Raw genomic sequence first — 23,688 nt, 5'->3', positions numbered from 1 at the left:
TTCTAAACTGTAGACGTACACATCCAATTGACTGTTTCAGCATCTTAGTTGGTCAAATAAAGCATATTATAGTCATTATATCTACTCTAAAAAAATTACTGATGTTATGATAATGATAGCTGGGTTAGCTTCAAAGTAACCTAGGAAGGGAGGGTACATAGAAGAAATGACATCAATTATAGCTTGATACTTATTAAAGCTGCAAGATGGTACGTTGAGTTTATTATACTCTTCTCTGTAATATGAGATATGATCGAAGATATCATCCACGATTACAAATTTTAAACTCAGTATGTCCGTATCTATGATTGCAAATTTTAAACTCAGTATGCCCAATGTTGAAATTCTATCATTTCCAAACCTTTCCTATTACTCCAGCTCTTCTCTTATGGTCCTTGTCTCGATTGGTGACATGTTTCTTATCATATATGCAGAAGATAATGATGGAAGACATCTGAAAATGAAGGATAACCAGAAACATTTTAAAACCCATTTTACCTGTGTGTTTACTGAAGTCACTAAAGCACTGGGGAGATGTTATTATGAGGACAGTGATATCTTGGGTGAGTTGGAACAGAGAGATGTAGAAAGAATTCCCTGCTGAGTCAAGTAGCCTAACCCTGGGGATAAACGTCAGTAAGAGAATTTGGATCATACAAACTGTCTAAAGTGAGCTTCATACACGAATCTTCTAACCCTACTGTAGTCTAAACACATCTAGTTGGAAGAAAATCATCTCCCTCCTCCTCTTTATCAAAGCTGAAGGCTGTGTGTGTGTGTGTGTGTGTGTGTGTGTGTGTGTGTGTTTGTAAATCTCCTGAGTCAGCATCTGTTGGGTGGTATGCTATAGGCTGGAACACCAGGGAAGGCCCAAACTTCAGCCTGATCTTCAGATAAAGGTTCTAGAGTTGGGCCAAGGTTCAGAACATCTCCAGGAGACCAAGGCGGCTCTGAAACTCTGACCTGCTTTTAAGAGTTATCCTGAATTTCAGTGACCGTATGCCTCATTGCTTACCACAGCCCATGGTTTCAGAGAATTAAGAGCACTGCCAAAATATTCATCACATGTGTCTGACTTAAATCATAAATCACCTCCCAACTCTTTTATGACCCAAAGTTGACCTGAGAAGGGAAGACTCAACTTTTTAAGTGGTACCAACCTTCCTGGATGTTCTTTCTAAAGCAGAACCAGGCTCTGAGTAAGCTTCTGTCTATATTCTGCCTTTGGTTTGCACAACCATAAACTCAGCCTGCCAAAAGTGTCTGTCATAGTTAGGATTTCTAATACCACAATGAAACATCATGACCAAACAGAAGTTGGGAAGGAGAGGGTTGGTTGGGCTTACACTTTAGCATTGCTGTTCATGACTGAAGGAAGTCAGGACAGGAACTCAAATGGGACAGAAACCTGGAAGCGGGAACTGATACAGAAGCCAAGGAGAGGAGCTGCTTACTGGCTGGCATCCCATGGCTGGTTCAGCCCACCTTCTTAAAGAACTCAGAACCAGCAGCCCACAGATGGCATCCCCCACCACAGGGTGGATCCTCCCCAGTTAATCACTAAATGAGAAAATACCTTTCAGATGGATCTCACCAAGGCATTTCCTCAACCGAGGCTCCTTCCTTTGATGACTCTATCTTGTGTCAAGTTGACCCACAACACCAGCCAGTACAGTTTCCAAGGAGAGAAAGGAGACCTCACAACATTTCTACTTCTGCCAAAGGGTCCCAGAGTATGAGCAAGGACAGCATGAACAGAGAGAGGGACAGCTAGTTGTGTAGTTGATGGGCCTCTGACTGCTGTGAACACGGAGACAGCATGCCACTCAGTGATGCTGGAAAAGACAAAGGCACACACAGGGACATGACAGTTAAGTTACTACAGCTTGTAAATGTTGAGACTACTTCATCCTGGTTGATCAACAGTCATAGAAGTAGGCATTCTAGAAATGTCACATTGAGACCAATCCTTTCCCTAGACCACACGCTCTCCTCACAATCCAGTAGTTACAGACTTCATAACTGGTCCAGCCAGAGTTCAGTTAGGAACTGACCTACGATTTGTCTTAACCTAAGCCAGTGGTAGCTTAATACTGTAAATAACATTCCTGAACATTTTCACATCAATTTGAGCAGAGAAGCCTGGCCTTCCTAGGAATATGAAAGAGAAGAATAATATAGAAACAGGACATTCTGAACTAGCAAAGCTACTTCCAGGTTCCTGAAGGGCTGTATCCCTAGATGTCAGCATCGTGTCATGGTTTGAATACATTCTTTCCATCATTCAGTATCCCCGTGGTCTGATCCCTTCTCTCTGCTTTATCCAGTGGTACCAGTCCTATCTCTCTGCCTCATTGTTTGCCTAGTATTTGAGGTGACATGGTGATCCTAGCCAACGTATTCATCACTGAAGTTTTTTTTTCCCAATGTGTTGGCTTCATAGACAACAGTAGTTGATAAAGCCCTCTGTGACACTAGGGTTGGAGGCGGATATTGCCCCAGTACAGCAAATGTTCTTGCCCACTGTGATTTTAAAATGATGAGCATGAGGTAGCAGCCAAAACACCACATATTGGAAGGACTCACAATGAAAGCCCCAGGTGCATATGGAACATTGATTTTTGCAAAGAGAACAATGAAAAACTAATTGCACTTACAGCTCACTCACAAACTTGACATACCCTCACTTTCTCCCTGCTTTGGGAATAAGGAAGCCTCTTCTGATCTAGAAAAGTTTACAGAAAAAACAACAAACAAACAAACAAACAAACAGGGATACTGAGATTATTTGTTGCTGTTTGTCTCTGGTCTTTGGATAAGTCAACCTCATGTTCAATATGTCTGACTCCTTGGCTGTCACTGGAGTTAGCATAATGGTCCCAGCTTCCTAAAAGGATGATGTGATGGTGGGAAGGGGGCTCACAGGTGAAAGGAAATGGGACTGCTGTGGGAAGCCAAGTTCTCTAAAAGATTTGTGATTGTGACATCTAGAAGACTATAGGGAGTCCCCTGCAATGCAGACTAGGGGCCCTGCAATGCAGTCCTGAACCTCAGACTAGGGGCCCTGCAACGCACCCCTCCTGAACCTCAGACTAGGGAGGGGCCCTGCAACACACCCCTCCTGAACCTCAGACTAGGAGCCCAGGAACTGCATATGCAGAAATGAATGAATTCCACTGAGAACAAGTTGTTGGACACGTTGAGAATTTGGGGCTTTCAAACAAGGCTTGAGACCCTGGAAGAAGATAAACGCTGCCTTGTACTCTAGCGCCAATGTCCGCTCACTTAAATGATTTCCTTTCACTCATGTGAGTGTTATTTGACAAGTAAATCTAACAGGGGTAATTGAAAGTTTCTCTAGCTACTCCTTTAATGATGCAATACAACTTATATCCTTCTTCAATGCCCTCCCCACTCCACCCCACACCATCTCTTGGCTAATGTTTCCTTCCTTCTTCCATAGGGCCAGGAATTCAGTCCACAACAGTAGAAACTAGGCAAATGCTCTACCAGGGATCCCCATCTCAAGTGGATAGGCTAACTTATCTGAGAAGCTTGGAGGTGACACTTTCCTGGAGACTCTGCTTTACTCCTCCCTCCCTGTCTCCTGCCTCCAGAGCCCCTTTCTAGGGTTCCCTTGGGTGTTTCTTCCAGGTGACCTCCAGGGGCCCCTGGTGAAAAAACTGGATTTATGGTGTTCGGGCCCCTGAGCTTTGGAAATGCCTTTGCTTGCTGTGTGAGTTTTAGTTCACTTCCCCTTCTGGGTCTCTGCTTTCTTTTCTTCCAAAGGGGGAGGAAAGGCTCCAATGTGATGTTAGCAAGTTTCTTTCTGAGGGAACTCCAGCTGAATGCAATTCTCCCGCCTTGATGTGCGCTGGAGGATCACAGGTGGAATTAAAACCAATGGTTTTCATCACCAAAGAAGCTAATCCCTGGGGAAAGGGAAGTACTCATTAGCGGGATTCTCTCTCCCTGTCTCTGCCAAAGGTCACCACTTCCTGCACAGGCTCTGTTCTCCTTCGGCGTCCCAAGATTAAAGTCCCTCTGGGTCCTTAAAAGTGAAGAGAGAAATCTGTCCTAAATGCATTGCCAAAGCGTGCACTTTTTCCGAAAAACCGGGAGGAAGTGTGACTGACCATCCTGTTAGCTCAGCCCTCAGGCTTTCGTGGGTTTTGAGTACTGCTAAGTCCAAAATTTCCTCTGAGTGCCTGAAAAGCAAGGATTGCCTGCAAACTTCCCAACTTCTTCTGCTGCTGATCCTCATTCCAGAGAAAGGCAGCTTCGTGTCTATCTTGCAGTTACTGGCTTAGTGATCATAAAGCAAAGGGGCATAGAGTTTAACTGCTTAAAAATGGTGACTCCATCACTCCAGTTGCTGCCTTTTTATTCCATGGCTTCTCCCATCCCAGCTACCTCTTCCATGCATTAGACTCATGGTCTCTAAGCTCTGGCCTTCATTTTCTTGGTACCACCTCAGCACCTTCATCTTTGACTTTTTCTTGAAACTGTTAAAAAAAAGAAGAAACTACCTCCCCCCAACACACACACACACACACACACACACACACACACACACTCTCTCTCTCTCGTTGAGTGACCGAAGGTGCTTCTGAGGAAGTGAGTTGGATTGTTTGCTCAATAGTAAATTGTAGCCAAGTTCAGTCCAAGTACCTTGTGGAAGTAGCTGGAGCTTTAAGAGATCTTCCGAGAGTCTTACAGTAGCAAGCAATTCATCAGGTGATGTCAAATATGTCTATACTCATTTCTTTTGTAAACTGAGACTGTTTAAATGCTAATAATTTAATAGGGAATGAAAGGAATTGTAGTCAGCTAACTCAGATGTTGGTCATGCAGGCCAGAAGACTGTCATTTGATATCTTCCTACGGTGTCACGGTTAGGGCAACAGTAATCACTAAGAGTTAATGTCTGTTAAAGGCTGAGCATTCCCTCAGTCTCTATTAGAGAAAGGCAACGAAGATTCTAGAAGCCCATTAAGCTCCTATGAGCATTTGTTGATATGACCATTCACAATGCTGTCTCTGTCAGTAGTTGGCAAAATCAGAGAAGAGAAAGTGTGTGGGAGGGAGGGTAGTGTCTTAAAATAAGCTCCTGGTGTCTCGACTTGTGGGGCACTCTTCCAGTCCTGAGCTTGGAAGAAGCAGCAGTTCTCTGTGTACCTCGATAAACAAAATACTTCTTCTGAGCAATTCAAAGGCGCTGGTGGCCTCCCCGGAGCAAGCAGGCCTTGTTCGCACAGCAGCCCCTGGGCTTAGGAGCTGTGTCTAGGCGCCTACGCTGCAGGATCGTCTTTCCATCACTTCCTCCAGCCCAGGACCATGGAGAAAGCACCTCTCACCACACCATCAGCTTAAACTGTTGGATGCTGCCTAATGGCCGGAGAAGCAAGGTTAATGGGCAGTGTCCCTGGGGACATCTTCAGGTAAAGGAGAGGCAGAGGCTGCACTCCACGGGAAGATGGGACTTAAAGCTTTCATTTTGCGGTCCTTAACACAATCTGAACAGCGTTTTTATGCCCAAATACATACATTTGTAACTATCAAATATCTTCTTTGTAATTATTGTATATAATTATATTATATATATTATCATAATTCTTCAGATTATATGACTGTGCAAGGATATCCATAAAAGCAGTTTTTAATAAACAGATCGTTTCCTTTTTAAATCAAGCCAACATCTTACTTTCTCTCTAATTTCAGCCTTCCTAGAAAGCCAGCTTGAACCCTTTCCATTCAGGATTATCACTTCTTGGGGTTTTCAGAAATAATTCACAACCAAGTACAGTAGGGAAAAATATTTATTTTCTAGAATCATTACCTTGACAGGCAAAACAAAGCTTGTTCTCAATTTCATTCAGAAATACACTTAAAAAAAATACATAGACCAATATGGCCTGCCCAGACATATATTCAACATGGTAAATATAAGGAATAAATTGTTTGAATATAAATATCGATAAAAAAATAAGTACATCAACATTCAATCTAACCTTTTCCATTAGCCATTTACATACAGGAACAAACTTTGACGGCTCTACAGCACAGCCGACTTTCAAGATCTTTCACAAGCAACTCTATACCATCGTGTTTCCCAAGGTCAAGGGCAGGGGCCGGATTTCGTCATCCTTTCTCTCATAGACCAGGGCTAGCAGATTAGCATAGAAGTGTTTCATCTACCGCTGACGGACACACTGGACTAGACTCCTATGAGGCGAGGATTGAGTATAGGGGCTGGGGAGCCTGGTGGCAGGAGAGGAGAGAACAGAGGGAAGCAATAATTAAGGGCGGGGAGTATACGTGACATTGCAGTACGGTGAGGTAGACGCATATTCATGAAACACAGCCCAATGTACAGTAGTAACCGTTGCTTTGAGTTTTGCATTCTACAACTTAAAAAAACAGCTTTTGTCCTTTTTTGTTTTTTGATTTTTTTTTTACTTTTTTTTTTAACTCAAATTGTTTTGTCCTTCGAGTATGTTTTCAATTTGTGCATTCTTCAGAAAATTTTTGCATGGACTTTGGAGTTTCTCCCTGAAATGTGCCAGGCGCCTGAGTCAGACACAAACACTCCCGAGGGACTTTCTGCAGAAACTCCACCCTGGTGTGGAATCTCCTTCCTCTCTGGATGATGCCACCTTAGAATGTCATCAAGTCTCCGCTCCCTGAGAGGTCCACTGGCATCCCAAACAGCAAGAAGGGGCGAAAAGCAGTCACTACCGGCAGAAGCCAATGAAGGCAGGTTAGGGAACATCTCAACCTTTCTTGGAATGTTTGGAACAAGGATGCTGGACCTCCTCTGCCAGTCTGAAATAAGAAATTCGAGAAGCAGGACGGATGCTCTTGCTGAGAACCCAGCCAGCGTGGAGAGTGCAGAGTTAGTTGGTCATGGGCTTGCTCTCTGGAAGTGATGGCTTCCAAAATACAGAAAAGCTCCGGAGTCAGTGTGCTCTGTTGTGTGTCAACTTCTGGTCTCTATAGAGCTCAGCTTTCAACTTTGCAACACGAAAAGATGTCCTGATGCTATTGCTGATGGCCTCCAACCTATTAAAACCAGACAAGAGAAAATAAATGTTATGTAAGCACACACAGAGGGAAAGAAAAGCAATCGTACTTTGACTAAAGAAACTTCTAAGTTTAGAATTTGACACAAACACATTAAGTCTAGTTCCTAGCCTTTTCTACCAGGTGTGACAGTATGTCACTCTCTGATAAATCCTGCAGCAGTATCTCCGACCTCTGCGAACAAACCCTGCTGTTTATGCTTACTACTGCAGAGAGGAATCCTATGAGTGCATCTAAGAGGAATTAGGTACTACATACTATGTTTAAATAGCTCCGACCTACCCTCTGCTTCTGTGGAGAAATGGCACATTGGCACCTTCTAAATTACAAAAGAAATGGAAGCTAATACATGGATAGAAAGAAAATTAGGGAAACTACGGGCAGACCTGAACAAATACAGTTTTTAAAAAAAAAAATGTCTAATTTAATTGTGTCTGTGTGTGTGCGCGCACATGCACGTGTGTGTGTGTGTGTGTGTGTGTGTGTGTGTGCTTATGAGTAGGAACAGGTGAAGAACTATAGCATTAATTTAGTAGTTAATGTCAGAAAAGGTAACAAACTGGTACAGTCTTCAGCAACCGTGACCTAGTGGAGAACGAACCTGGGAGGGGGGGCAGGTGTGAAGGGAGCTAACTGTGGCTATCCTACACAGAAGCAGTAACCAACTCAGCATCCCTCCCCACTGTCACACTGGGATCACAACACTTTGGTCATAAAAACATCTTGCCCCTGGATTTCTTGGAGAGGCTTCTAGACATAGGAACATGGAACAGGTCTGAACAGGTCTAAGTCTCACCAACCTTACCTAATGGCTTTAGTTCCCTTTGGCCATTTGAATAATTAACTGCTACTTTTTAAATAACATATATGCATATTTTAAAAGTCTTCCTTGACTGACTTTCAGTTTCTTGAGGCAAGCAGAAGATAAAAGAACTAGAGAGGGAGGAAAAGTCTGGATATGCTTAAATGCTAAAGCTGCCTCTCAGTGCGGAAGGTTCACCTATAGACCAGGGTGTGCTAAGACACAGCGGGCAGGCTTCTGCACTCAAGGCCCGAGTATTTGAGGAGCCCTTCCCTTTACTCTTTGAAGTCCACAGACCGTGACGGTTCTGTACTGTATGGGAGCCTTTCTCCCACTGGGAAGGACCAAGGAGGGAGGCCTTAGCACTGCTGTCCAGCGTTAGCAGTCACTGCCAGCCTCTTACCTTCTTATTTTCCTTCCTTCCACCAGCTGCTGATAGATACATTTCTTTCCTAGCTTCGAACAGGCTCTTCTTTTCTTGAAGTCCTCTAAGCCTTTCTGCATGGTATTTTGGGCTCTGTTAAGACACACGGGGAACACCATTTTAGCGACAGTCTGTGGAGGCTCACCTTGAGCTCCAGGTCCCTGCTACTGTCTCTAAAGTGAGGATGGTCATCGAGGAAGGAAGTCAGTGGGCTGCATATGACCGACAGCTAAATGGGCTTCCGCTCACCTGAGGTCTTTTCCTGCTTGACAGAAATTCCAGCACTTCTTGTCCTTTTGGTCAGCGCATTGACATCTGTTCCCGTTGTCTGTGGCCTTCGTGGAAAGTAAGTCCTTCAAGGAACGCTTGGACCGGGAAGGGCTTCCCAGGCCGTATGGAACAACACGCCTATTACAGAATGAGAGAAGGAAAAGAGAGTAGCTTAATTAATAATCTTCCCAATGACACATCCTTTGAGCATACAACTCAGAGAGCATTCAGCCAGCTCATGATAGGAAGTGCAGAAGCTATTGGACATGTTTGCCCATCAGTGACCCTCAGTGTATGTCCCCAGATGGGAGCACACCAGCTTTTTTTTTTTTTTCTGATTCCATGAAATTCTGTCTCAATACTTAACAATATTCCATTTCTTCTAGACACAGCTTTGTCCCAGATGACAACACCTCTCTTTGGATTTCTGCTTTGTGTTTTCTTCCTTTTCTAGTGTGTGCTATGGGTGGAGGGAGGAAAATGGGGTTGGGGGGGGCGCTGAAGTAAAACCATTAACACATGATTTTCTACTTTAGTCATGTGTAATAGTGCTAGACATGTTGCCTGATGGAGCAAGGCATGCTGGAACACTACTCCTCAAGTCTGGTAAGAGCTCATGCGTATGAAGGACCTAGCATCAAAATGCTATCCAGTCACTCGCAATGGGTCCATTTCAGTACTCACAGCGAGGAACATACTTTCTTGGTAGACCCTGTACTAAGGATTAGGTCCAAAGTGGCTCGGGTCTGGTTTGGTTTGGAATTTGGCCAGCCATTGTAGACAGAATAAGTGTGTTTGTTCTTTCTTATGATTGCTTCGAGGAGAGTTCTAGTGTTGGGGGCTGAGGGTGAAACAGCCTTTGTTTGCTTAGAAGGTAGAAGAGAACCCTGTGTCCAGGGTTCTGATCTCTGCCTTGAAATGTAGTTTTCTAAAGACAAGGTGAGAAGCCAGAAGTTCAGGGCTCCATTCTAACCCTGCTGCCAACTCGTTTCTTCTCAAGGGACTTCAAAATTTTGTTTCTTAGTTTTTCCATAGGTAAAACAAAGGCATTACAACTCTCTACTACACCACTCGGTCCCTCCTCTGGGACAGATGACAATGTGCCCCCTTGGAGAAAGAAGTACAGTGTGAACTAGCCTACAGGACTTGGACTATTTGGTCCCCAAAACCCAAGTGAGAGTCTCCTGCTAAGACCCCCTTCCTTGCCTTGAAATGCACAACACATTCCTGCTTGTCCTCAGCCCCTTCCATCTGCCCCACAGTAAGCAGCCTGGTTCCCAGCACCTCAAAAGACCCTCTCCTAGGTGACTAGCACTAAGATGATCTGTCTCAGCGTCATTTCTCTTGGGAGGCACTTTCTTGTCGTCAGCGATGCTAAAGCCTGGAGCGCCCCAGAAGAGGAACTTCAACCCCCGAAACCAGAGCAGTCAAAGGACAGCTAGAGTTACAATGCCCTCTAGAGACTCACTCGGGAGTGTTGACCCAGATGATGTCCAAGTGGCAGAAGTAGACACACTCCTTGTCCATCAAGGAGGAACAGGAGCAACGCTTGGACCTTCGGTGTCTCCAGGGTGTGCTGGGAGGGGGGCTCTCCCCTCCATTCTCAGCTCGGGTGCTGAGCTCTGCTCCCAAGACAGCTGCGAAGAGAAACAGAGGGTTGATATGGGTCTCTCCTCAGCCATCCCGAGCACCTGCATCAGATTCAGGCCAGATCTAGCAGCGCAAATAGAAGCAGACAAGGCATACAGCCGCCTTTAGCCAGAAACACAAACAGAAAGAAAGGGCTTTCTTTGTTCTCCACGCTTAACAGGACTTCACCCTTACCCTGGCAGGCTTATCCACCTGCAGGGAGATTACACACACACACACACACACACACACACACACAGAGAGAGAGAGAGAGAGAGAGAGAGAGAGAGAGAGAGAGAGAGAGAGAGAGAGAGAGAGAGAGAGAGAGAGAGAGAGAGGAGAGGAGAAAAACAACTAAGAAAAGGACTCCCCAACATTTTGAAGAAGCTTTGAAGGGGATACTGTCTGGTGGAATTTTAGGGAGCCCACACCTGAGATTAAGGATGGCATAACTCCCAGATCCCGTAGTTTTAACTGGCATGTGGCCACAAATAAATAAGATAGACGGCCTATTTCAAACTGGGGCCACCTCTGTACTCAGGATAACCTTTCCTTTAAGGGTCCCCACTATTTCCCAGCTTGAGTAAGGGGCACAGAGTGGTCTAGAGGACTATGGATGCCTTTGATATTGAGTAGAGAGCAAGAACATCCAAAAAATGACTAGCCACAGAAGAGACATTAACTTTGCAGTAGTCACTGCGGGTGGGAGACAAGTTGCCACTTGAAGGAAGCAAAGTTACAGCGCAGGAACCTAGGGAAGTGCTCCTCGAGTTCAGAACTCAGAAACTTTGGGCAGCATGACTTGCACCGGGGCATGACACCCTCCGGCCCAATACAGCATCTCCTCTTTCCGTTGAAAATTTAGCCCTGCTAAAATTTATCTGCCTGATTTTGTTCATTTCAAACGATCGGGCACATGCCAGGGTTTTCATCCCTTTGACATCCTTTCTCTTTGGTTAGCGTCATGAAAAAAAAAAAAAAAAAAACAGAAAATGCACTGACCCTAAAAAAATAAGGTGGGAGGGGAGCCGAACAGATGCGCCCATACTGTCTAATTCCTTAAGCTGGCAGGAATGATCCCAGCTCCCCTCCCAAGACAGGTGAATCCAACTGAAACTAGAACTCACACTGTTCGAGGATGCCAAAAATCTGCCAAATGAAACCTTAAGTCAATAGTGACAAATTTTAAAGAAAACATGTGCTTCGCCCTGAAACCGCCCGCGGGGTTGCTCAGAACAGGGTTGATCGGCAGGTGATTTCACTGCTCACATTGTGCTTGCCTGACCTGAATAAAATTCCTTGGCTTTAAGCTGGAGTGTTTAAATATTTTACACATTAACACACTATCAAGACAGCGTTTGAATAAGCTCCTAAATGCACCGTGTAGCCCTAAACACACGTATTTCAAATATATCTTTGCCTCAGTTGCAGCTACTCAGCAAGATTGCTACATTATTTTGAAGCTTTGGGATAGTTGCCTGGAGTCGGTTGTATTTTATTTCCTTCACTGGGACACAGAAGTAATTGCAAGGCACTTGCTGTTCGAGCTGCAGTAATAAAAAATGAAAAATAAGAAGAAAGGTGGAAAACAGAAGCGAGAACGGCACTGCGCTGGAGCAGAAAGATTTGCAAGTGGCGCCTACCTGTTTCTGGGGCTCCTTGGAAAGCCACAAACAGCAGCGAGAAGATCACGGGAAAATAATCCATTCTGCAAAGGGATCGAAAGAAGAAGAGGGAGGAAAAAAAAACTCGGTTGCAAATGGAACTCAAAGCAAAACGAAGAGGACGGCGTCTGGTCGCTCCGATCGCCTCTGGTAATTGAGATCTCGGCGCGGTCCTCAGCAAGTGGCCCTTTCACCAGAGCGAAAGCGTCGCTGGCAGCCGGGGAGGTGGTGCGCGAGGACTGCAGCGCAGAGCGAGTCGGGCTCACAGCGCCAGTGCAGGAACGCGTCTGACTCGGACGGCTCTGGGACGGCTTTTTATATTGAACCCCTATAGAGTGGGGGTAAACAGCTCCGACTTTATTCCAGCCCTAGACAATGTTATTGTGTGATTAGTCACCCACAGGCAACGTGCAGCCGGAGATAAGGCCAGGCTCTAGAGGAAATCACGGCTAACTTCAGAGGCAGACGCCCGCCGTCTGACAATCCAGGGGCAGGGCTAAGCAAAAGAAAACACCCACTAGACAGAGACCTCTGCAAAACCTGCGCTGAGCGGCAGCCTGCTTCCCCTTTGCAGGCTGCCAGCCCCAGAGTTCAAGAATCAAGAGGTTCTCCAGGAGAAAAGTCACCTCATTGGAATGAAAAGTATGAAGTACAATGAAATAGATTGTATTGTGAGCGCGGGGGGTGGGGGTGGGGGAGTGGTGGTCATTGTTCGCTTCATTTTCCTTTTATGTCTTTCTGAGTTTTAGTCGGAATAAACAAGGGGACGCTCGCCCTCTTTGCTGTTCACTCCCTGGTACTGGAGAATCAGATTATTTTGGAAGATTAGCCTACTTTTCTAAGACCCTTTCCTCCTCTCTCTCTCTCTCTCTCTCTCTCTCTCTCTCTCTCTCTCTCTCTCTCTCTCTCTCTCTCTCCTCTCTCTCTCTCTCTCTCTCTCTCTCTCTCCTCTCTCTCTCTCTCTCTAATAAAATTCTTTTCTTGTGAGAAAGATTCCGTAAAGTGTTAGCAAGGAAGAAAAATTAAATAATAATGATAAGAAAAACAACAATAATTTGATTTTTGTCAGGCACATCCTTGTTTGCCTAGAATCACTGATTAAAAGTACCCCACCAACCCCACACTAAATATTTCTTGCGCCCACTCTCTCCCTGGCAATTGTCGGGCTATCGGGTCGGATCTTGAGAAATGGCAGGAAACGAACACCAGGGGGCACTGATGAGCTGCAGGGGCTTATGTTTTAGAATAAAACAATTAGAGCCTTGGCTTCTAAGTAATTGGAAACAAGCTGTGGCCGAACAAAAAGAGGGGCAGCGAGGGTGACTTCAAGGCCTTCCATTATCCTCTTCCCTGGCTTTCCAGAGTTGCCCTGTCCCTCCTCGCTGCTTTATTTAGGCAAAGGGGTGTTCTGTGCATGTTTAGGAACCTACAAGGGCGATGCGGGGAGGGAGGACCTGACTTGCCTGTGCTAAATAAGCGGATCAGATCATACCTCACCGTTTAATAGCGTGTTTACATTTTCCAAACAGTTTCCTGTCTATTTTACCATGAAATCCTCCCTTCCCCCAGGTGCCCACGGGTTTCTGAGGTACAGGTGACAGCATGTCTTAATGAATGAAGCAAAACACAAGTAAAACGTGTAGGCTTCACTTTCCAGATGAGGAGAAGGAGGACCCCAGAATGTCCAGAAGCCAGAAACCACTCAGAGTGCTTTTCTATGAAGATTAAATAGGACTATGCCAAGACCTAGGGATGCCACCAGAGAAACCCCTCCTCCATCTCATCTTGCTTGACTACCATTCTCCCTGGGGGTAAATGCCAGTACAGACTCATTTCTAATACCGGACCCACACAAGGAGATGGAAGGCAACCACTTCTCCACCTCTACAATCACAAGGCAGTTTTGATAGCAATACACAAGCTGTAGACAATGGCATGCTTAGTCCCTTTGACCTCACTGGAAACCAGAGCAAGGGAGCTACACCAGCAGAATCAGGTCCCTAGTGAACTCTGGCCCTTATGAGGCACTGTACTAAGAGCTAGAGAAGCAGGAACTAGGAACCCTCCCACACCTAGACCTGAGGCCCAGGGCCACTGCCAGGCCTCAACCTCTGCTTTGCTTACCTCAGCCTGACCCCCCAGGGTATCCAGGAGGTGATGGCTATCCCTAGAACTGGGCCCCAACAGGAAGCCAGCTCTGCCCACCCGGGCTCCTCAGAAGACCTGGGGGATGAGAGCTGATGTCACCTCCTCAAAGCCCAAGCTTCTCGTCCGCAGGAGAAAGGCAGCTGGAAATGTGGACTCCCTCAACCCCCCCTCCACTGCCCCCCCACACCTTTCCTAACCTCCTGGCCAATTTAGCCAAACACTGGCAATTGTCAGGACCAACCTGTCCTCAGCTCCACCCCGGAAATGCCCAACCCAGTTCGCAAAGGTATCCTCCACTGTCTAGCCCAGAGCATCCTTCAGTGCGGGAACCCCTGCAGGTACGAGTGGCCCCAGCATCAAGGGAAGACGGGAAGCAAGTGGGAACGGGGTCCAGCTATCTTCCTACTCTCCACCCTCCTGTCATCTGACCAACACCACCCTGTACATATTCTCAAAGTAGAAATGTAAAAGTTGGCAGCCACCCACCCTGACCCCTGCTCTTCTAAAGTTCTGTGAAGGAAAACGGTAAACAAAAACAATACATTAGGCCTGGGAGGGTCTCATCTTTCCAGATATGATCCTACCTTTTATGTTTTGTCCTAAAGTCCCCAGGCCTCTGTGTGCTTATGTATTGTGTGTGCATGCATGTGCACCTATGTCTCCTCCGTGTGTGCTTGGGACATAGTGCAGACTCTGCCTCTGTAGCAACACTCCACCTCTATCCCTTACAGCAGCCCCCCCTTTTCTTCCCAGGAAAGGAAGTGGGACTCCTCATTCAAGGCCAGCAAGGGAAGCTCTAGGCTCCTCTAGGCAGCGTCCCAGATAAAATTTTGCCAAGTATCAAGGGGAGGGGAGGACAGTCCCATCAAACCAGTTTGACAAGCTAGCTGGTCCCACCCGCCTCCACTTAAGATATTCCTATTAGAAAGGCTGAAGAGCTGAAGGAAGAAATAGCCATGAATGGAAGTTTTATAACTACGGGGGTACCTTCCCTGAGCTCGTCCCACTCTTCGAAAATCTCCCAGGGGACTACTCCTTGGAGCCCACCACCCTCGAGGAGGGAGAAAAGAGACAAGGAAGATGGGTTTTGCCTCCCGTACAACAGCTACTTGTTGTCCTTATTGTTCCCGCTGGAGATGTTACCCTTGAATGCGGGAAACTGCTTGATAAAGCTGTTTTTATGTTTTTCTTTCTGTATCTTTGGCTGCATATTAATAGATAGCTATAAATAAAACACCCTGAGCCCCAAATACAGAAACCACACAGTAGCAGAGTGTATTGTTTCTAGCACTCCTCGACTTTGCTCTTTCTCAACTTTTGCGTAACAAAACTTGCAACTTTGCCAAGCCAATAAATTTGATGAAAGATGTTGCATTTTGTCCGGGGAAGAAGAGAGCTGTGCAGTTGCTCGACAGCAAGTGGAAATTAGCTTCTGGTGGGCAAGGTGAAGCCATGCAGACACTGAGCCTGCTCTGCTCTCGCGCGGGTGACTGCTGTGTAGACCGAGTTTTAGTGCAGGGTTGTACATGACAGCCACGATGCCCATGCCACACGGCATGCGCGTGGCAGCTGGGAATGGACAAAGTTTCTTTCTCCCTTTAATCCAAAAACTAATGGAAATGGGATGGCCTGAATCAACTCATCCAATGCATTTTTTTAAAAAAAAGTACAAAATATGATTTACCTTTAGTTTAAAAGATAATGTGAGACTCTTCAACCTAGCTTTTCTGAAGCGTAGTCACCAGGAAGCCGCTTTTACACTTTCTTTATTCTTTTTTTTCCAGATTTGTTTGACAAGTAAATTTTCTTGATATTTTGTTTTTAACAAAAGTGTTTATTTTACTTGAATAATTTAAGAAAGTATGTGTTTATGTCCTCTGGTGTGTGTGTGTGTGTGTGTGTGTGTGTGTGTGTGTGTGTGTGTGTGTGTGTGTGTGTACATGCACACATGTAGGGATAGGTGGAGGCTACAGGTGAGATCTGGAATCTTTCTCTATCACTCTCCACATTATTATTTATTGATTGATACTGTCTTTCACTGAGCCTGGATCTCACCCTTCTGACTAGGCTGGCTGACCAGCATGGCCCCATAATATACCTCTCTCTGGCCCTCAGAACTAAGGTTACACACTCAAGCCTCCAAGCCTGACTGCCACATGAATCCTGGGAAATCTGAACTCTGATCCTCATGCTTAAAGATACAAGCCCTTTACCCACTGATCCATCTTCCCAGCTCAGAAAAATTTCATAACACCACTATCCTTCGTTACAGATATGGTTTAATATACATGGAACGTTTTATTATTATCTGTTCATTTTGTTTTTTTTAAAAAAAAAATGCTTATCCATAAACCATGCTCCTGCTATACCAACCATGGCATGCTCATGGCTCTTACTGAATTACTGTTCCATCTATGGGGACATCACATGGGTCATGAAGGATTCAACTTGTTTCTCCTCTCTGGTTCTGTTTTCAAGACAAACACCAAATATCTTCCATCAAAAACACTCACAAGAGTGTACTTCCAAGAAACAGTTGCTCTAGCAGAAATGAGAAAAAAAAAGGTTCACATCTAAAATGTCCCTAGCTAACAGGTCCCCTGCTTTAGTGGCTTAGCACACCAGGGTTTCATGGCTGCCCTTGAGCTCTCTTGCTATTCTCATCCTTCTCGAGCAAGCACATCCAGCACAAGTGTTGCTCCTCCCATGCACTCAGGCACACACAGGCAGGTAGATTTGAATGGGAGCGTATAGTAATATTCCACATGTCACCAAAGAGAATAACATCCAGTGTCTGCAGGCTAGTCTTTTGCTTTAATCTCACGCACGCCTTTCAGAACTAAAGGGACTTTGATATGGAGAACAAATAGGAAACTACTTATGTGGAATGGAGACGCATCGCTTCATTAAACGGGATGCCTGGGGATATTTTTAGCGAGCTTTCCACCATGTGGCTGAAGGGCGTGTGATTCAGATGTGATATAGTTTGTCCTTTCTGAAAACATCAGGACATTTAGTTCCATTTGTGGTGATAGGAGATGAGGGTCTTTGTAGGTGACTAGGCTGCTAATCAAGATCAGTCATTTCTCCAGGGAAAAAGTTATGGATGTAGTACAGCAAGGCTTTCTCCAGTGTGCAGCCGCTTCCTTGACAGCCTACGGTTCTTCCACCTTCCACTGCAAGGTGACTCAGCCCTGGACCTTCCTCACAAGCCGTAGAGATGTTGGTGCCATGATCTTGGCCTTGCAAACTTTCAAGACTACGAACTAAATAAAACTGTTATAGATATGATAGGCTATAAAGGTAGATTATCAAATCTACTCTGAAGAGAAAAGGGGGCATAGAAATAGAATAAAAAGGTAGATTACTACAAACTGCTCAGGACAATTTCAAAGAAGCTAGTTGAGATGGTCCAGCCTCACGGGCTACTACTCTAGCCAGGACTTGAGATAAGCCCTGAACTTTCCCATTACTCAGAGAAAGGACAACAAATGATACAGCTATTTCTCCCAGGACATGACAATTAACCCCAATTTTTCTTTTCAGGATCCCCTAAAGATATTGTCACCACCAGACAGCAGGAAGTAAATTTAAGAACACAACGCCCATATTCCCAAGATGTGGGGTGGGTGGTTCTTGGTTATTCAATAGGTTGTGGATATTTGTCATTGTTTAGGGTGGTTAGTTACAAGTTGTTATTGGTAATGGTCAGGGAAAAAGCTGAACAAGGAGTTTATATTTAGGGTTCTTGTTTTGAAGAAAAAAAAGAGGATATAGATATGATAGGACATAAGGGTAGACTATTGAATGTACTCTGAAAAGAAAAAGGGGATATAGAAATAGTATAAAAATGTAGATTATTGAATCTGCTTTTAAACAAAGAAGTAACTACTAGTTTTAAATATTTTACATTGATTTGGATTTTTGTATATTGATACAAATTTAAGATTATTTCTGTTAGAACATACTGTACATACAGTTCTAATCTTATTCAAGATATTATACCTATACAACTCATTTAACAATGTAATGTAAACTTCTAGTCCTTGAAAGTTGTTATTACCAATTATTTAAGATAATAAGGAAATGAATCACCTATTACAACCGAACTTGAAGTCATGTTAGGTATATTTTCAAGGTCAAACAGATATAGTTTAGATAGACAGGATATCTTTAAAGACTTCAGAGATATAAAGAGTATGGCATTTAAGATGTTTTAATAACATGTTTGTTTTTGTGACAATAAAATATGTCTGTTTCTAGCAGCACCAATCTACTTCAGAGAAAATGATGGGCACTGCAGAAACTCCACATGGAGTTCATTTCTTTGTGGCAAAAGTAAGCCACTGGGCAAGAAAGTGCCCTTGTTTCTATTGCTGACAATATGCTGTCCAAATTAGGCAAGCAGGACACAAAGAGAGTGACTGCCAAACCTTACACAGACCAGGTAGGACAGTCCTCCAAAAATCCTGCTCTATAGAAAAGTCTAGTTGAATATTCTAGGCTTGTAGGCTGAAGATGGATGTCTCAACTTTTTTATTTTTTGGAAGTTGTTTGTTTGCACTTCCTGCTTACTCAGTTAATATTTCCTTCTCAGGTATATGAGGGGGTTAAAGACTAGATAGTTATAGTTTTTCTTGCTTACCAGATTCAGAAAAGAAACTCACTAAAGAGGTGTAAAGTGTATAAGGTTGAGAGACATCAAAAGATAGTTTTGGATGATAATGCCAGTTAAGATAGAAAGTAAATTAAGTACAAGACTTTGGACTCACCAAGATATGATAGATAATGGAGTATTTTCTCAGAATTTGTCAAATGCAAATGGATTACACACTGTTGATGTATTTATTAGCTATATATATTGTATATAGTTACTATACTTATTACATATAGTTTTTCTTACATTAGTTACAGCCTTCTTTTTTATTTTAGACAATAAAGGGGAAATGTAGTGACATGTTGTTTGTGCTGTAACAAATAAAGCTTGCCTGAAGATCAGAGTACAGAGTCAGCCACACTAGCTAGACATAGAGGTCAGGATGTGGTGGAAAACACCTTTAATTCTAGCACTCAGGAGTCAGAGACTGATGGATCTCTGTGAGTTCAAAGCCACACTGGGCTAGCTACACGAGATTGAATCAGTCTAAAAGATAAACATTAAATAATTAATGGTGACTCACACCTTTAATCCCAACACTAGGGAAGTGGGGATGGGAAGTGACATAGCTGGGTGAAGAGAGTAATTTAAGGTGGAAGGAGACAGGAGATCAGCAATTCATTCTGAAGACTCCTGAAGACAGGATTCAGTCTCAGCTTTTGTAGAGAAGGCACTCAGTCTGAGGACTTGTAGAGACAAGATAGTCCATTTAGTCTGAGGATTTGTGGAGACAGGATCTTGCCCCCTTTGGTCTGAGGATTCAGCAGAGTGATCTTTCAGCATTTACCCCAGTATCTGACTCCAGGTTTTTATTATTAAGACCAATTAGAATTCACATTACAGACTGCTTCTTATAAAGCAGCATACACTCAACTACTGTATTATAGCAACACATGGGATGGCTAACAGACTGTGTTTTATTTTATTTTGAGATAGGATCTCATGTAGCTCAGGCTAATCTCAAACTGGCTACATAGTGCAGGATGCTACTGAATTTTGACCCTGTCTCCCCCTGCCCGCTGGGCTCTGGGATCACTTTTGTGCACCCACATATTCTGTAAATAACTATATCTGGCCAAGCATGGTGGGTGAACACCTTTAATCTCAACCCTCTGAAGCAGAGGCACATAGAACTCTATAAATTCTAGGCCAGCCTGATCTACATAGGGAGTTCTCTCTCAGCCTCCCACATGTTGCCACACCCAGGTTAAAACCCATCTTTAAGATCTGTATTTTTTAAAAATTATATTTGGTATCTCATTTGTGGTGGTAAAAAAATAAGCAAGAGATCTTTAATCTTTCTCAAGATATTTTATAATAAAAAACCCTTGGCACCATGCCAAAATGTGTGCCACCAGGCCAGGGGAGTAGCAAGAAACTGGCTTCCTTGAAATTCATTTTTCATGTTAGAGGTTGAAAATCAGAAAGCTCCTTTTATTCAATTTCTCTAATTTAATAGACATAGGTGTTATTGATCCACAACTTGGTGACCAAGGTAGTTTTAGGATCTTTGTATGTTTCAATGAGAAGAGAAAAGAAGACATATTTGTATTCCCAAGTCAATAGACTAATGAAGGTTATTGAAAACTGCCAGGCATAAGCAACACAGGGCTGGGGAGACTTTCCAAGTTAGAGAATTTAAGGATTATGGTAAGGAACAGCCAATAAATCAGGGATAGAGAAGAAGCCATGAGCAATAAGGCATATCTGTAATTCAACACTTGGGAGGTGGAGGCAGGAGGATCAGAAGTTTAAAGCCGTCCTCAATTGCATAAGTTTGGGCTATGTGAGATCCTGTTTTTCAAAAAGAAAATGAAGTAAGGAGGGCAGAAAGAAAACAATAAGAAAGAAGGAGAGACAAACCAAACCACCAAAACAAAGGAGGAGTCTGGAGGAGGAGGGTGTGGGGAGGAAGGACGGAGCTGTGACAATGCCTGGCTGCTGGGTTTCCAGTTTCAGCAAGAGCATCCAGCTGCCAGTGGTGATGGCTCAGGGATGGGGTCTACGTCATAAATGTGTCCGTAAAGTCCCAGCAGGATGCAGGATGTCTCCGCTGTACACTTCCACACTGTGATTCTCAAGGCCAAGGATGACCCACAGGGACCAGCAAAGGAAAAGAAGGTGGTGGGAGAAAAAAAAGAGCCACAGTTCCATGAGGACCTTCTTCCCAGAGCATCAACTAGGAGAACCTGACAGTTCTCTGGGAAGCCTGGGTCACCGTTCAAAAGCCTGGATTTCATTTGTGTTTTAAAATAATGTTTTAAAATTACTCCCGTGTTTTGCAAATCTCATTCTTGGAGTAAGTTTTTTGCAGGGGGAAAAAAATCACTGTAGAGTTTTTAGGAAAACTCTGTAGCATCCAGCATTCCTCATTTCTTCCCTTCATGAGAAGAGTTAGTAAAAATAAAAAATAAAAAAGATCCATTTCAGAATTCCTACATGCTCCCTATCAACAGGCAGTTCAAAAGTTGCTCTCAGCCTAAGCTGTAAGTCAGTTAAAGAATAAATTCTCTTCAAATAAGTACTTTTTACTCAAATATAAGTATGCAGAAGAGAAGAAAAGAATATTTTGTGCTGGTTGTCATCATAGGGAAGAAATGGGCTAAAGAGTGAGAAACTTCTTTAAAGGGACATTTGGATTCATTTTAAAATGCAGATTTAATTTTACAAACTCCAAAATGCATTTAACACTAAGGGTTGTGCTTGATTTGGCATTTTCTCCTTTTTTCCATTTGTTCTTCTAATGAAAGAAAAGAAAAGAAAAACAAAAACAGACTTTTGGGGTAGTTGCAAGAACTTTCCTGGAAATTAATGTCTTTATGGTTTATTACTTTTTATAAAGCTTGAAGCATAATATTACTTAACATTTCTTGATTATAAGTGTTTCCCTACGTGAAGTTTTCACTAAGGTCAGTCCAAAAGGCGTTGATTCCAGGCTTTCCCCTTGCGGGACTTGCAAGAGTCAGAGTGAGGAGTGAGGCAATTGTGTTTATACGTCTTAGTTTGTCAACTCACTTCACAACAACGTGGGATAAAACAATGAAATTAAATGCAGAACATTAAGGGAATTTAACTGCTCATGGCTAAATGTGAGGCGTTTGTGGGACCTCGGGGAAGTCCCATTGGAGTGACGCTTAGAAAGAAAGAGAAAAAAGTAGAAGAGAGCATGGAGGAAGAGAAACCAGCAGATGGGCCGCTCCACCCCGCCCCAGCTCTCTCCTTTCCTGGGATGTGAGTCAGGAGAAGGCTACCTTGGAGCACGTTGGAAAAGGATGCTGTTTGTGTGAGACACGGCATCCTGCGACAAAGTGGAATGGATCTCATGACAACACAGTCATTTATTTAGAATTCCGCCCCCCGCAGGCTCCCCCCCTCCCCACCACACTAAACTTGTTTCAAGATTAGTCAGGGAGGGATAACAGTTTTCTAGATAAAATATTTTTACAGCCTTGTATCTGCCCACCCCGCTGCCTGTTCTCCCTCCCGCAACATCCATTCTATTTTTGCAAGCTATCTAGAAAAAACTATCTTTTTGGACAGATGACCAGGTCCTTGGCCCAGCCGCTCTATTGGCCCCACCCCTCGTCTCTCACCCCTCCCCCTTTCAGAGGGCCATTTACCACTTCATGATACCCTTCCGCGCAACAAAATACGACAAAGAGCCAAAGTCCCCAAACACACAGATCTCCAACCAACCCCCAGTTCCCCTCCCGCGTGTGGGGTGTGGGCATTATGTGTGTGTATAAAGCGTGCACGTGAGTGTAGGAGTGGTCACCAACGTGAAGGCCATAGAAGGACATCAAGTGTCCCTCTCTGTCGCTCACTGCTTTATTGCCCTGGAAACAGGGTCTCTCACTGAACAGGAAGCTGATCTTTCCGGCTAGGCTGACTGACCTGTGGGAAGATTTCAGGATCCAATGCAGGAGTTACAGGCCTGTGGTGCCATGCCTGGCTTTTATGTGAGTACTAGGAATTTGAGCTCATGTCTACCCTACCATCTCCTGAGTCCCAGCCTCCATTTTTGATTGATTAGCATCCTCTGTACAAGTACAGAATAGACACATTTTTTTTCTTATTCTCAAAGACTGACTAGAAAAATCAATGTCCAGCACATCCTAATTGAACTATCCTTTTTATTTTCTCCCAATGGGATCCATACATACTTTACGACTGTAATTTAACAATGGTCTATTGTGTTGGCTTCAAATCCTAGATATAAAATACCAAGGAAAAAATATCAAGAAGTACTAAATCCTCAAAGCTTTGAAAGAGGGTTTGTGCCCTTCTAGAGAAAAATTTGGGAAGGAAGAGCAGCTGCCTCCGTCTAGCAAGGACTCAGTTACTTAGAAGCCGGGGCAAGGGAAAGCTAGAGATAGTCAACAGTCTACAATTTAGACAAAATGTCAGCTTTTGATAAGACTCAATTCTGAGGAAAGTGAAACTCTCTCTAAGGACATTTTCCAAATATAGATTACCCAATACAACAGGAACTAATGTCCACCCCTTCAACAGCCACCCCCACCCCCTTCTCTCCTTGTTCCCATTATAAAGCGAAGGAAAAATGGTGAATTATGTATTTTTTTAAATTCTCTGTCTCTCTGTCTCTTTCTCTGTCTCTCTCTGTGTGTCTCTCTGTGTCTCTCTCTCTATCTCTGTCTGTTTCTCCTTCTGTGTGTCTGTGTCTCTGTCTCTGTCTCTCTCTGTCTGTCTCTCTGTCTCTGTCTGTCTCTCTCTCTTTCTCTCTCTCTCTCTCTCTCTCTCTCTCTCTCTCTCTCTCTCTCTTGACCGCCCCTCCCATCTCCACCTCCTCTGGAAACCCTCATGCTTCCAGAGCTAATGCCTCCTTCGCCCATGGCAGGTACCTTAAAATGCCCCAATGAAACCGTTTAGTTGAGGCTGCACAACAGAGATTGGTGACTACTGTATCAACTTGAACACTTTACACAGTGCGGGGTTGGGGGTGATGACCCAAGGTCTTCTAAAGTCAAGGACACAGAAAATGGGGTATGAA

General features: G+C 44.1%; 1 protein-coding gene across 1 annotated transcript; it reads right to left on the bottom strand.

The window, feature by feature from the left end:
* Positions 1-5,801: 5,801 nt before the first annotated feature.
* Edn1 (endothelin 1) lies at positions 5,802-12,274 on the bottom strand. The gene is made up of 5 exons (XM_038333921.1): positions 11,852-12,274; positions 10,048-10,216; positions 8,559-8,717; positions 8,289-8,402; positions 5,802-7,062 (listed from the first exon to the last, which is right to left on the bottom strand). Exons 1-5 carry the CDS (start codon positions 11,913-11,915, stop codon positions 6,960-6,962), a joined length of 609 nt encoding a protein of 202 aa, XP_038189849.1. The 5' UTR covers positions 11,916-12,274; the 3' UTR covers positions 5,802-6,959.
* Positions 12,275-23,688: the final 11,414 nt, after the last annotated feature.

Source organism: Arvicola amphibius, chromosome 6, assembly GCF_903992535.2.
Source record: "Arvicola amphibius chromosome 6, mArvAmp1.2, whole genome shotgun sequence".
Classification (NCBI taxonomy): Eukaryota; Metazoa; Chordata; class Mammalia; order Rodentia; family Cricetidae; genus Arvicola; species Arvicola amphibius.
This window is presented reverse-complemented; position numbering and strand designations above follow the sequence as displayed.